The sequence below is a fragment of the Sphaerodactylus townsendi genome, linkage group LG11 (genome assembly GCF_021028975.2).
Source record: "Sphaerodactylus townsendi isolate TG3544 linkage group LG11, MPM_Stown_v2.3, whole genome shotgun sequence".
Lineage (NCBI taxonomy): Eukaryota > Metazoa > Chordata > Lepidosauria > Squamata > Sphaerodactylidae > Sphaerodactylus > Sphaerodactylus townsendi.
In genome coordinates, this window is record NC_059435.1 from 56,780,601 (window position 1) to 56,793,147 (window position 12,547).

The window sequence follows — 12,547 nt, forward strand, 5'->3', positions numbered from 1 at the left end:
GATGATTGGTCAACCTCTTTATTCAGGACCATCACATGACATTACAAATGTGTCTGGAAGCTATTTCTCTGATGCAAACAGACAAACTGCTAGCAAAAAAAGGGGATCTTGACCATCTATCCCCCCATCATTTGAAAGCTTCATCGGGAAAGGGCATACATAGGAGGGCCAGTTTCCTACGCAGCCGATGGCTCTAGAGATCAGCCAGAGAACAAAAGTATCCAGGCTTCCTAGCCAGGAAGAAGACCCTCTGTGGGAGACCCAATGTCAAGGTAGATCCTATAAGTCCACCCAACATCTTCTCTCTTTCGTGGCTCTGCCCTACTATTGGGGTGAAGAAAATGGCGGCAGGGAAGGCGGTTCCTCCATTTCCTCCTCTGACTCTGAAGCTGAGGAAAACAAAAGAAAGCAAGCCTTGGGTTTAATATCGAGTATTCCTGGAGTAGAGGATCTGGTAGTTCAATGACATGACAAAAAGCACTGCACGCTCCCCTTTCATTGAACCTGGGACAAAGGGAGTTCATTACACAGGAACAGTGGTGTGCCAGGTCTAAATGGTGCCCAGGGGCATGACTGCCTCCCTACGCCCCCTGGCTCCCTGTGCCCCACTTACAGGAGCCAGCAGGGAAGCCAAGGGAGGGCTAGGCTTGGGGGCCCCATGGCGCCCTGCCTTCTCTGCAGGCCTGCTTCTACCCTCCCAGGGCCTGGGGAGGGCAAGAGCTGACCTGTAGGGAGGCAGAGAGGGGGCGGGACTCGGTGGCCCCCGTGCACACCATTTCATTACCTGGCACCCCCCGATGTGATTAAATGGAGTACACTCAGGGACATGGGATACCCCATGCCCCCATTAGCGGTACATCACTGCCTAGGAAAGTTAGCAACACCCGCAGACTGACTGAGGCACAAATCCAGCGCTACTGAGCAGGACCAGCAAGGTCATTCCAGTGGTTTGAGAGCTCGTGTGGTTGAGTGGTTATAGTGGAGTGCAGAAGACCAGGGCGGAAACCCTCACGCAGCCACGAAGTTCGCAAAGTTCACTGACTTTGGCTCAACCTGTCTCTCAGCCTAAGCTATGTGACATGGCTGTTGTGAAAGTAACATGGCAAAGAGCTGTACCTCGTGTGCTGTGCCATGGCAGAAGGACAAAGATAATCCTAACAGAAAGATAATTTGAACAGAAGAATTGTCTCTGGACACAATACTTCACTCTGCTCTCCGTTGTCCTTTTCACAGCAGCTACAGGTATGTCTGTTTTGACCCCATTCCTTGCATTTATTTCTTTTGTATTTTTTTCCTGGGTGTTTTGTTTTATTTGTGCCTCCCTTTCCTTGAGAAAAAAGAATATCTTTGCACAATCTACACCATAGTTGTGCTTACTTAGGAATAATGCCTACTAAGCGCAGGGAAACTTGCTTTCAAGAAAACACACATGAGATCAGCTTGCCCATAACTAGCCCTTTTACTGGCAGAGAGATCTACCGTATGTTTATGAAGGGAGGGGAGGCAGGATTTATATCCCTTGCCAATGATAGTTGTAGTTCTATTCCAGTGGTTATAACTGCATTATTTTATTGCTTCCTATTTGGCAGTTGTGTTCTATTGAAAACAATGGGAAAACATATTTAGTTGAAACATATTGTGCGCGTATTAAATGCTATCAAGTCACAGCTGATTCATGGCGCACCCTGGTGGGGTTTTCAAGACAAGAGACGTTCAGAAGTGATTTGCCATTGCCTGCCTCCTCCTCCTTCCACCTCTGGTGATCCTTGGAGGTCTCCCGTCCAAATACTAGCCAGGGTTGACCCTGCTTAGCTTCTGAGATCTGATGTGATCAGGCAAGCCTGGGCCAATCCAGGTCAGGGTGTAAATGTCTTCGGCCCCTTCCACACATGCAGAATAATGCACATTCAATCCACTTTCACAATTGTTTGAAAGTGGGTTTTGCTATTTCGCACAATAAAATTCCTCTTCAAAGTGGATTGAAAGTGCATTATTCTGCATGTGGGAAGGGGGCCAAGTCTTTTGTATTTAGGTGTTTCCTGTTCAGCGCTGATAATTGATGGTTCCCCAATGCATCTTCAGGTTCCCCAGTGGCATTTTTTTCTGCCTACTGGTTTGACAGGCTCTCATCAAGCACATCCGCTCTTGCGTCTGCTGCCAAACTAGGGTTGCCAACAGGCCTGGAGAAAAAAGTGTCCTGTCCCTTTAACAGAGACTTCACAGAATATTATTTACCAGATTATGTTATTTATGTTAATGCCATCAAGTGGCTCAGCTGCCCATTTCCACACATTCAACGTCTAGAGAGTCAGCTGTGGCGTAGTGGTTAAGAGCAGGTGCACTGTAATCTGGAGACCAGTTTTGATTCCCCACTCTGTCACTTGAGCTGTGGAGGCTTATCTGGTGAACCAGATAAGCTTGTGCACTCCAACACATGTTAGCTGGGCAACCTTGGACTAGTCACAATTCTTCAGAGCTCTCTCAGCCCCACCCACCTCACAGAGTTTTGGTTTTTTTGGGGGGGGGTGAGGGAAAGGAGATTGTAAGCTCCTTTGAGTCTCCTTACAGGAGAGAAAGGGGGATCATCATCATCTTCTTCTTCTTCTTCTTCATCTTCATCATCATCATCTTCTTCATCTTCTTCTTCTTCTTCTTCTTCATCATCATCTTCATCATCTTCATCATCTTCATCATCTTCATCATCATCATCATCATCATCATCATCATCATCTTCTTCTTCTTCTTCTTCTTCTTCTTCTTCTTCTTCTTCTTCTTCTTCTTCTTCTTCTTCTTCTTCTTCTTCTTCTTCTTCTTCTTCTTCTTCTTCTTCTTCTTCTTCTTCTTCTTCTTCTTCTTCAGGGGCAGGACATTTTTCTCCAGACTAGTCAGCAACCCAGTATTTACCTCTTTGAGGAAGCATACATGTAGCACTCAATACATGTATGTTTTCAAAATAGGGCAAATAGTGGCTTTGCAGAGCAGTTTTGGGTTGTAAATATGGCATGGGGCTTAAGTCCTCTCTCCCCATTGGCTGTGGTCCCAATCTGAATTGTGCTGATGTATATCTGCCAATTAAGTTCTGAGTGGGGCACTTCCAGTACACATTGAGCTGACAGTCCAGGAGTCTGCCCCATGTGAGCTAGCCCTTAGCTAGTGGTGTACCGCTAATGGGGACATGGAGTATCCCATGTCCCCAGTATAGGGAGCATCTCAGTGAACATCCATTCACAGCTTCTGAACAGGTTTATTCTTGAATAACATTTTGCTAGTCTTCAGGGTGCCAAAAGACCCATGTTTACCTTTGCAGGAACAGACTAAAACAGTCATACACACACGCGTGCGTGCCCCGGAATGAATATCAGTAGACTGGAAGGAAGTTCACTTAGTAGAATATCCTTACGTAGGGTTGGAGTGACAGAATCATTCTACTCCTGCAAATGCATTCCACCTCCAAAAGGTGCATTCTTTTGATGCAAGAAAGGGTATCTTGCAACAAGGGAGCCCAGCTCAGGGAAGGGATTTCATAGAATCATAGAGTTGGAAGAGACCCCAAGGGGCATCAAGTCCAACCCCTTGCAATGCAGGAACACATAATCAAAACACTCCTGACAGATGGCCATCCAGCGTCTCTGTAAAAACCTCCAAAGAAGGAGACTCCACCACACTCTAAGGTAGTGCATTCCACTGTCAAGCAGTCCTTACTGTCAGGAAGGTTTTCCTGGTGTTTAGGTGGAATCTCTTTTCCTTCACCTTGAACCCATAACTCCTGGTCCTAGTCTCTGGAACAGCAGAAAACAAGCTTGCTCCCTCACCAACATGACATCCCTTCAAATATCTAAACATGGCTATCATGTCACCCCTTAACCCTCTCTTCGCCAAATGAAACATTTCTGTGTCAGAATTTTGCAGTAAGTGAAAAAGTCTTTAAAGCAGGACAGCTGGAAGACAGTTTTAACAGATGCAGTGACAGCCTGCTTTTAAAAAATCTATATGATGGGCAGAAATTCAGCAGGTGCAGCCCCCCCCCCACCTCTGCACTCCATGCTGGGAAAAGTTACATTTCTGCCAGATGCAGCTATGAAAAGGCACAGAAACTTTGGTCCGGAAAAAAACAACAACCAGCAAGTCTATTGTGGATCCAGCTTAAAATTCTCAGGCAGAGGGGACCACCGTAGAAAGGGGCCTGATGTTCTCCTTTCACATACGGCGTTCATTTACATGCTGGTTCCTATTCCAGCTGCTGTGCAAACTTCCCATTGTTCTCTGCACATCGCTGTCTGTGCGGCAAGTGAGGTCTTCAGGCTCAGCAGTTAATCAGGTGAAGATGCCAATGCAGCAGTTCATGAAATACTGCGGTCCTACTTTGAAGCTTCCAGGGTTTGGGAGGCAGGTGCCCACAGTGTCCCCGAGGGAATCCCTATAAATAACCTCAGCTGGGAGGTGGGACAAGCACCCTGCTCATTCTTCAGCAGGAAAAGGCTAGCGACAAGCAACAGACCTCCCCCCCCCTGCTGAACGGCCTCAGCTAGCCCATTTGAAACTTGCTGGTTGCCTCCACATCTGCAAGGTCAGCCTACCCCACCCCCCCACCCCCGGTTTAGGAAAAGTCACAGATGAAGTGAATGTACACAACTCATTATGTAATGCATAGTTTCAGATCAAGGATGAATTGAAGGAATGTCCCTAAACTGCCCCACATGTGATCTCAGTCACTATATCTCCATTTATAAATGAGACATTGCTCAGAGATCCCAATGCAAAATATTGCTTTTTTAAAAAAGTTTTAAAAGGGGGGGAGGGGAGGATGGAGAGGGCTGAGCTGTGCAAAAGATGAATCTTAGGCATATACAACAAATTCACCCCTACAGAAATATATGCAAGAGATCCAAAGGGGAAATGTATTTAAAATAACTTCACACGAAATCTTAAAGCAGGAAAATGAAATCATCATATCATTCCGGAGAGGTTACTGCCATGCAATTGTCTTTTTTTAAAAAGAAAATGTCCTAATTGAGCTGAAATCTGTAAAAGAAGGCGAAACTTTAACTCCCTGGATACTCTGATGCCAAAATACAGAATAACGACGATGACAGTAAGATTTAACACAATGAAAAAAGGCAGTTGCTTCCAGTCAAGCCTTTCTTCAGTTTCATAGCAAAAATTGGATGCAAATATCCTAAAAAGACTAATGACATTTCACAGGTAATGCAATTTAGAAAGCAACACTTCCATGTTTTCTTTTCCAACAATGTGCATTTTTGTAAACTGCTATAAATTGCAATTCAAAAGCACTGATCTCGCCGTCCCCAATCATTTTTTATACTGATCAAATGAATGCAGATACTCCCATTTGGGAGGGGCGACATGACATTTCACTTGGCAGTTCTAAACAGGTCACGGACCTTTCACAGACCCTAAGGCAGTGGGAGGGAGCGCTTTAGGAAACCGTGTAACCAAATCAAGCCAATGGTTACCCCCTTTCAAAGCCATTGGAATGGTCTGCACAATGCTTATTCACATAGCAGCAGAGAAACTGAAAGGATGGCCATCCAATGGAAATGTCTTTTCCTTTGTTTGAACTTAACAGAGCTCCAAAAATACTAGCAAACAATTCTATCTGGGATAGCAAAACCGCAAGTAGACGCCAGACAGATCTGTAGACCGGGACACATTAGAGATGAGGTGCGCTCAGATGTTTAAAAGTGGCCAGGCCAGTAATATGGAATTGTGTGTGGACATTTATTGGAGATGTTGCTTTGTTTGAAGGCGTCAGCACAAAGACGCAACATGGCTGCCCTGGAGATGACCTATTGCTTTCAAGTTGCTTGAACACATCAGAATTTCCATTGTTGAGGTTGATTAATTGAAACTGATAAGTTACCATGAATAAAGATTGTTTTTTCTGTTTAATGTGGTGGGCCTGATTTGGTAAATGCTTCATTCATGTAGCCTTGCCGCGCAGCATATGGGCCAGATTCATTCAGCATCGCAAACATACACAATTTTTTATGCTTGTATGGTCACAGCCAAAGGGCCTTTCTAGTTTAATGTCAAAGTCTGAATGAAAAATTCTATTTAAAGTGTCACTACTCATGTTAATGTGGAAGTTTGGCCATTTAGCTCCCAGCAAATTCAAAACACTGGGAAACAGGTTATATTTAAAAGTGAAATCCAAGAACGAAGAAGATAGAAGCCCCAATGGAACGCTGGCATTCCTCTCAAAACAAACAAACGATTTATCTGAAACGGCTGTGGACACCTCAGATCAAGACCCGTGAAGCAACTTCGTGGCACCTCGTGTCTCATGCCGCTGATAAAGCTATCACTGTAATGTTTCAATAAGATACTGTCACGGCAGGTCTCAGATGGGGCATTCCTGTGCCTTCTGCTGGAAGCAGAACTGGAGACTGGTTTACTTAATAAATGAGCTCTGGGGAAGAATAATTGGAAGCCAAAGGTCCATAAATCCTGCTGTCTTGATGGTGCTGTCATGTCAGGAGTGGCCGACTCTGCTGAAATTTAATTGCAGCTATCTGAGACTTTACTAATTAGATGTGAAGTGAACTTCTCGTTTCATTAAAAAAAAACCCTAAACAATGGTTACAGTGTTGAATGGAAATAACCAACCTTTATGGACTCTGGGAGATGTTTAAGGGCTTATTCTGACAGACTAAACACAAATACAGTCATCTTTCGGTTTGCTGGTACATTTTCATGAGTTGACTCTGAAAACTGATAGGTTGTTTTTTTTTTGTAAACTATGCAAAAAGAAAAGGTGGCCAGATTCAGGTTGGGGAATTTCTGCAGATCTGGGGAGAGGGGTTAGGGAAGACAAGGTCCTCAGTGAGGTAACATGCCACAGAGTCTACCCTTCAAAGCATCCATTTTCTCCAGGGGCCTATTTGTGCAGTAATAGGGTTGCACTGTACCCTACGGTTTACAGACTTGCTTGGATCAGTTATTAGAGACGGTGGTCTGTACTGCTGTGTATAACTTACTGCAAGTAGGATCCTATTATGTAATTTTTGCACTGCTAAATGTGCCATGTCAATACTCATGCTTTGCTTCAGTCCTTTCAGGTTGGTTTCAAGCTTCTACAGTCCCAGTGCATCGTTTATTGAATGTCCCATTCTGTTGATTGTACTGACTCTGTATAATCTGCCCCGAATCCCTGTGAGGAAGGCAGACTATACATAATGCAGACAAATAAATAAATAAAAAGTTCACAGAAGCATGTTGGGACTACCCTGAGGCATGGATCATGATCAGGTAGGAAGGGGAAAACTGGGGGGCGGAGGGGGGGAGGGAAAGCTGTTCCCACTCAGCCATGTGGAACTAACTAGAGTATTATGTCCCGATACTACCTCGGCTCCTGGGAAGAAGCGGGAAGCCGTGCGGAGGGAGAAACTGGGATAAAATAGATCCAGTTTGTACAATCAAAGGGACTACCCCGGGATATTTGGACCGTGGGGAAAACGCCATTGGGAAGTTACTTCTCCAAACAAATGCTCTTTTATCGTCACAGTTTTGTTACTGCTTTTCATCTGAACACAAGTTCACAATATAAACAGAAGCAAAATCTCAACCACCTTGCCCTACAACGTTCTCCCCAAAGTTAAGAAGAAAGTTACAGCAAAGAGCAGGAAGGAAGGAAAGGAATAAAGAAACTGCAAGTGAGAATGAAGTGAAAGAAGAGAATAAAAATGAGGGACAGAAAGAGACCATAGTCAGATGTCCACCAACTACTGGAATCCATGAACTTTCCTACTTTAAGAAACTCAGAAACCCCCATCAAAGAGATGCAAAAGTTTGTGGACTGGAAGCACCTCCAGGTTTCAGGACAGATGACACAAAACTAGATGAGCTGCACAGAACAGACCCCAAATGCTTCCAAACCCCCATGACCTGCAGCCGTGTCCAGCAGAGAGAAAAAAATAATGCAGGGGTGAGGAAAGGAAAAGCAGCACTTAATTTTGTATTGTTCCACGCTTAAGCCAGTGGAAAGTAAGTTTCTCTTTTGTTCATACAAGTCACCAGTCCTTTCCCTTTCTTATCTACCGGTCCACCCTGATTCACACCCATTCCTATTTTAAAAAATTATAAAAAATTTGAATCTGAAAGAACTTGGCTGCTGGGGACAGCCCTGAGGAAAGAGGTCACCACTGATGAGCCCCCGTCACCGTACAATATCTGCTTCGACAGGAGTTCAAGGGGCACAGCTGGTTCACAACGGCCTAGCAGCCTTGCAAAACGTAGCAAAACCCCTCCTCCTGTCCAGATCACGATCCAGCCACTTTGAAGTCTCATTGATTCCAATAGGAAAGCGTTAAGACCCCCAAGCAGACGTCACTGAGATTTAAAACCTGTTAACGTTGGCATGAACGTGCATCTAGGGTGTTCTTTCCCCCAATCTGATAAATGCAATTTTGTTTTCTTTTCCAACAAAACCTTCTATGGATCCAAGGAGAAGATCAATGGCTAAATCAGATGCATGATGCTTCTAAGCTTCATGCTTCAAAGAGGCTAACAGTAATGAGAGGGATATGGATTTCAAATTTATTAAAACTTCCTTGTCGTGACTTGGAACTGTCTATCAGATCTGACCTTCCTCTTAACCCCTTCTTCTTGGGCTGACAAAGTTATTTGCAATAGAAACAGAGTAATCTGGCAGAATAATTAGTGTTGTTTCTGTGCATCAGATACTTCTGTTTGTGCTTTCTCTTATTGACCAGCTGCCGTAAAGAGTCACTGTTGTTCAGTACTTTTATCTAAGGGATCCATGTCTTTCTTGCTCATTAAGACTGTCTCTAAAGATTACAGTGCAAATAACGCCTTGCTGGGCGGACTGTGAGAAAAGTCCTCTTGAGTACATAGAATGAAACTGTGGCTTCCGTCACACAATGAAAGGCTTAGATGCTCTCTCAACCATCCTGTTTTATCACTGCTCGTTCAGCGATAATGCTAAAGAAGGCCCAGCTAGGAAGGGAGCAAACCATGATTACGTCCATTGATCCTGTCTCTATAGCTGCTACTGTAATTCCAGACACACTTACTTGGGCACAAGCCCATCAAAGATAAGTGAGATTGACATGCATAGGACAAAGCTGTTAGCAGATGACCCTGTTAGCTGTGCACTCTGATTTGCTGGGTGTCTGAATGAGTCCGGGCCATCAAGTCTCAGCCAACTCACGGTAACTCCAGAAGAGATTGCGAGTGGTGGTTTGCCTTCCTCTGCATGGCAACGCCATTCATCCTTGGCAGTCTCCCATCTACTGTGCCCAACCCTGCTTAGCTTCCCAGGTCTGATGAGCTCAGGCTAAGCTGGGCTATTCAGTTTGTTGCCAGGTGTTTTTTTCTGTATTCCTATACACACAGCAAAACAGCCTGTCTGTGGAATCCCAGGCCAGCTGCCATACGCGACTGTTAAGCTAGCTTGTTGGTTACAAGTAGGGTCAGTCTGAGTTAGAACTGTCTTCTTCACTTCAGAGGCCTTTAGAGGTCATCAGGAATTGGGGTTTGCTTTACAGATTGGTCTCTACCCAGCTTGGCAAACTCGGAGAACTGCTTTCACTGTTCCTCTCCTGCTTATTGCATGATTTTAATTTTATCTTATTCGTAACCTATTAACTAATATTCTGATGAGTTTTCAAATCTGCTGCGGCCTGATTTTATGCATGCTTAATTAGGAGAAAATCCCACTGAATTCAGTGGGGCTTGCAGCCTTAATATAGCGTTTTCCCCTCAGCGTTTTTGACCTGTTTGTGAATTGCTAAAATGTTTCTGTGCATGCTTCTGTACTACTCATGAAAAGGCAGGTTAGACATATTTTAAATAAGTGAAGAGGAATTAATGGGGGGGGGGAAGGCAGAAGTCTTGAAGGACACTACAGTCCCCACCTTCAGTGGGGTTCAGATATCCCTTGCTGACTCAGTTAAGAGCTTGGTGTTATGCTGGACCCAGCATTATTATCAGAAAAGCAAATCAATGAAGATACGAAAGTCATTCCTTTCCCATCTTAGTTTAGTTTGGAAGATGATGTTTAGTTTGGAAGATGTTTTGGCTGATCTGGACACCTGGATCCATGCCATGATTACATCAAAACTTGGCTACTGTAAAATACTCCCTTGAAGTCAACTTGGAAACTCCAGTTGGTACAGAATGGCATAGCTCGCATATTATAGAATGCTAAGCAGAGCATGCATACCATTCCCATTCTACAGTCACTCACCTGGCTTCAATTAGCTACCAGGTTCAATTCAAATACTGGCTACTGCATACAAAGGCCTTCATAGCCTTGGACCCTTGTATCTTCATGAGTGCCTCTCCTCATACACTCTGTCACGAGAGGTGCTCATCTGTGCAGGGTTTTCTGCAGGTTCCACCAAGCAAAAGTGCAAAAATAACAGCTGCTCTTATACAAGCATTCTCTGCTGTGGTTCCCACCTGTCTGATGAGGTTTCAAAGGCTCCCATCTCCTGGCTTTTCACAAACTATGTCAAATGTAATAATCCGAGAGGGCCGTTTTATACAGGTATTAGGGCTCTTACTATAATGGAAAAGTTCTAGAAAGATGCTTTAAAGTAGGGAAAGGGACGGCATAGTTATAGTACATACTATAACTGAGCTCATCAGTTTGGAAATTACTAAATGCCAGTAGATTTCCCTCCACTTAACATTTATTTCCTGTACTGTATATGTTTTTAATCAGTTTTTTACTATCGTTGTACTGTTGCCTATGCCAATAAAAGCTTGCTTGAAAAAAATAGTACATACTATCAGTTGTATATATTATTCTACTGTGCAGTTTCTGCATCACTTAATATGTTGTGTTAACACTTATGCCTTGTTTCAGCTTTGTTTCAGATTTCTGCTTGATTTCAGATTTGTGTAATCCTAATCCTTTTATGTTACTTACTGGAACTAAAGTCCATTTTAAATTAAAATGAAATGGGTTCAAGAAGGGGGGGAGGGCAGATGACCCCCCCTCTTCCCTCCAGGAGAGCAGCCCATAAGGGCGGAGACGGGATGGAATGCCTTGAGTCCTGCACACCCATTGGCTGGGGGTTTGTTATCAAACATTCCATCCCTTAGGAAATTATGGATAAGGATTGGCTGTCCCATTCTGTGGACTGCATTGTCTTACACTGTGCAATCCTCTTTGAGTTCCAGCAAGAAAGGCGCCTATACATAATGTAGATTTTAAAAAATAGAACTTATATGGGTTGGAAAAGCACCTTGTGATGGGAAAAGGCTCCTCACATTGATGGAAAACAATAATCACAGGTGTCAAACTCGTGGCCCTCCAGATGTTGGGGGGGGGGGGGTGGAGGGAGGGGGGATGGTGGGTGGGGGGGGGGGGGGGGGGGGGGGGGGGTGGGGGGGGGGGGGGTGGGGGGGGGGGGAGGGGTTGGGGGGGGGGGTGGGTGGGGGGGGGGGGTGGGTGGGTGGGTGGGGGGTGGTGGGGGGGTGGGGGGGGGTGGGGGGGGGGTGGGGGTGGGGGGGGGGGGGGGTGGGGGTGGTGGGGGGGTGGGGGGGGGGGGGTGGTGGGGGTGGGGGGGGGGGGGGGGGTGGTGGGGTGGGGGGGGGTGGGGGTGGGGGGCGGGGGGGGGTGGGGGGGGGGGGGGGTGGGGGGGGGGGGGGGTGGGGGGGGGGGGGGGTGGGGGGGGGGGGGGGTGGGGGGGGGGGGGGGTGGGGGGGGGGGGGGGTGGGGGGGGGGGGGGGTGGGGGGGGGGGGGGGTGGGGGGGGGGGGGGGTGGGGGGGGGGGGGGGTGGGGGGGGGGGGGGGTGGGGGGGGGGGGGGGTGGGGGGGGGGGGGGGTGGGGGGGGGGGGGGGTGGGGGGGGGGGGGGGTGGGGGGGGGGGGGGGTGGGGGGGGGGGGGGGTGGGGGGGGGGGGGGGTGGGGGGGGGGGGGGGTGGGGGGGGGGGGGGGTGGGGGGGGGGGGGGGTGGGGGGGGGGGGGGGTGGGGGGGGGGGGGGGTGGGGGGGGGGGGGGGTGGGGGGGGGGGGGGGTGGGGGGGGGGGGGGGTGGGGGGGGGGGGGGGTGGGGGGGGGGGGGGGTGGGGGGGGGGGGGGGTGGGGGGGGGGGGGGGTGGGGGGGGGGGGGGGTGGGGGGGGGGGGGGGTGGGGGGGGGGGGGGGTGGGGGGGGGGGGGGGTGGGGGGGGGGGGGGGTGGGGGGGGGGGGGGGTGGGGGGGGGGGGGGGTGGGGGGGGGGGGGGGTGGGGGGGGGGGGGGGTGGGGGGGGGGGGGGGTGGGGGGGGGGGGGGGTGGGGGGGGGGGGGGGTGGGGGGGGGGGGGGGTGGGGGGGGGGGGGGGTGGGGGGGGGGGGGGGTGGGGGGGGGGGGGGGTGGGGGGGGGGGGGGGTGGGGGGGGGGGGGGGTGGGGGGGGGGGGGGGTGGGGGGGGGGGGGGGTGGGGGGGGGGGGGGGTGGGGGGGGGGGGGGGTGGGGGGGGGGGGGGGTGGGGGGGGGGGGGGGTGGGGGGGGGGGGGGGTGGGGGGGGGGGGGGGTGGGGGGGGGGGGGGGTGGGGGGGGGGGGGGGTGGGGGGGGG

The 12,547-nt window shown here is 48.8% G+C and overlaps 1 protein-coding gene across 1 annotated transcript in view; it reads right to left on the reverse strand.

Annotated features, from left to right (window-relative positions):
* Positions 1-12,547, reverse strand: part of LG11H10orf67 (linkage group 11 C10orf67 homolog) — a 64,421-nt gene continuing 51,874 nt past the window's right edge. The window contains exon 13 of the mRNA XM_048511428.1: positions 1-389. Coding sequence (XP_048367385.1) covers positions 194-389 — 196 coding nt within the window. The 3' untranslated portion in view covers positions 1-193. The remainder of the gene's footprint in view (positions 390-12,547) is intronic.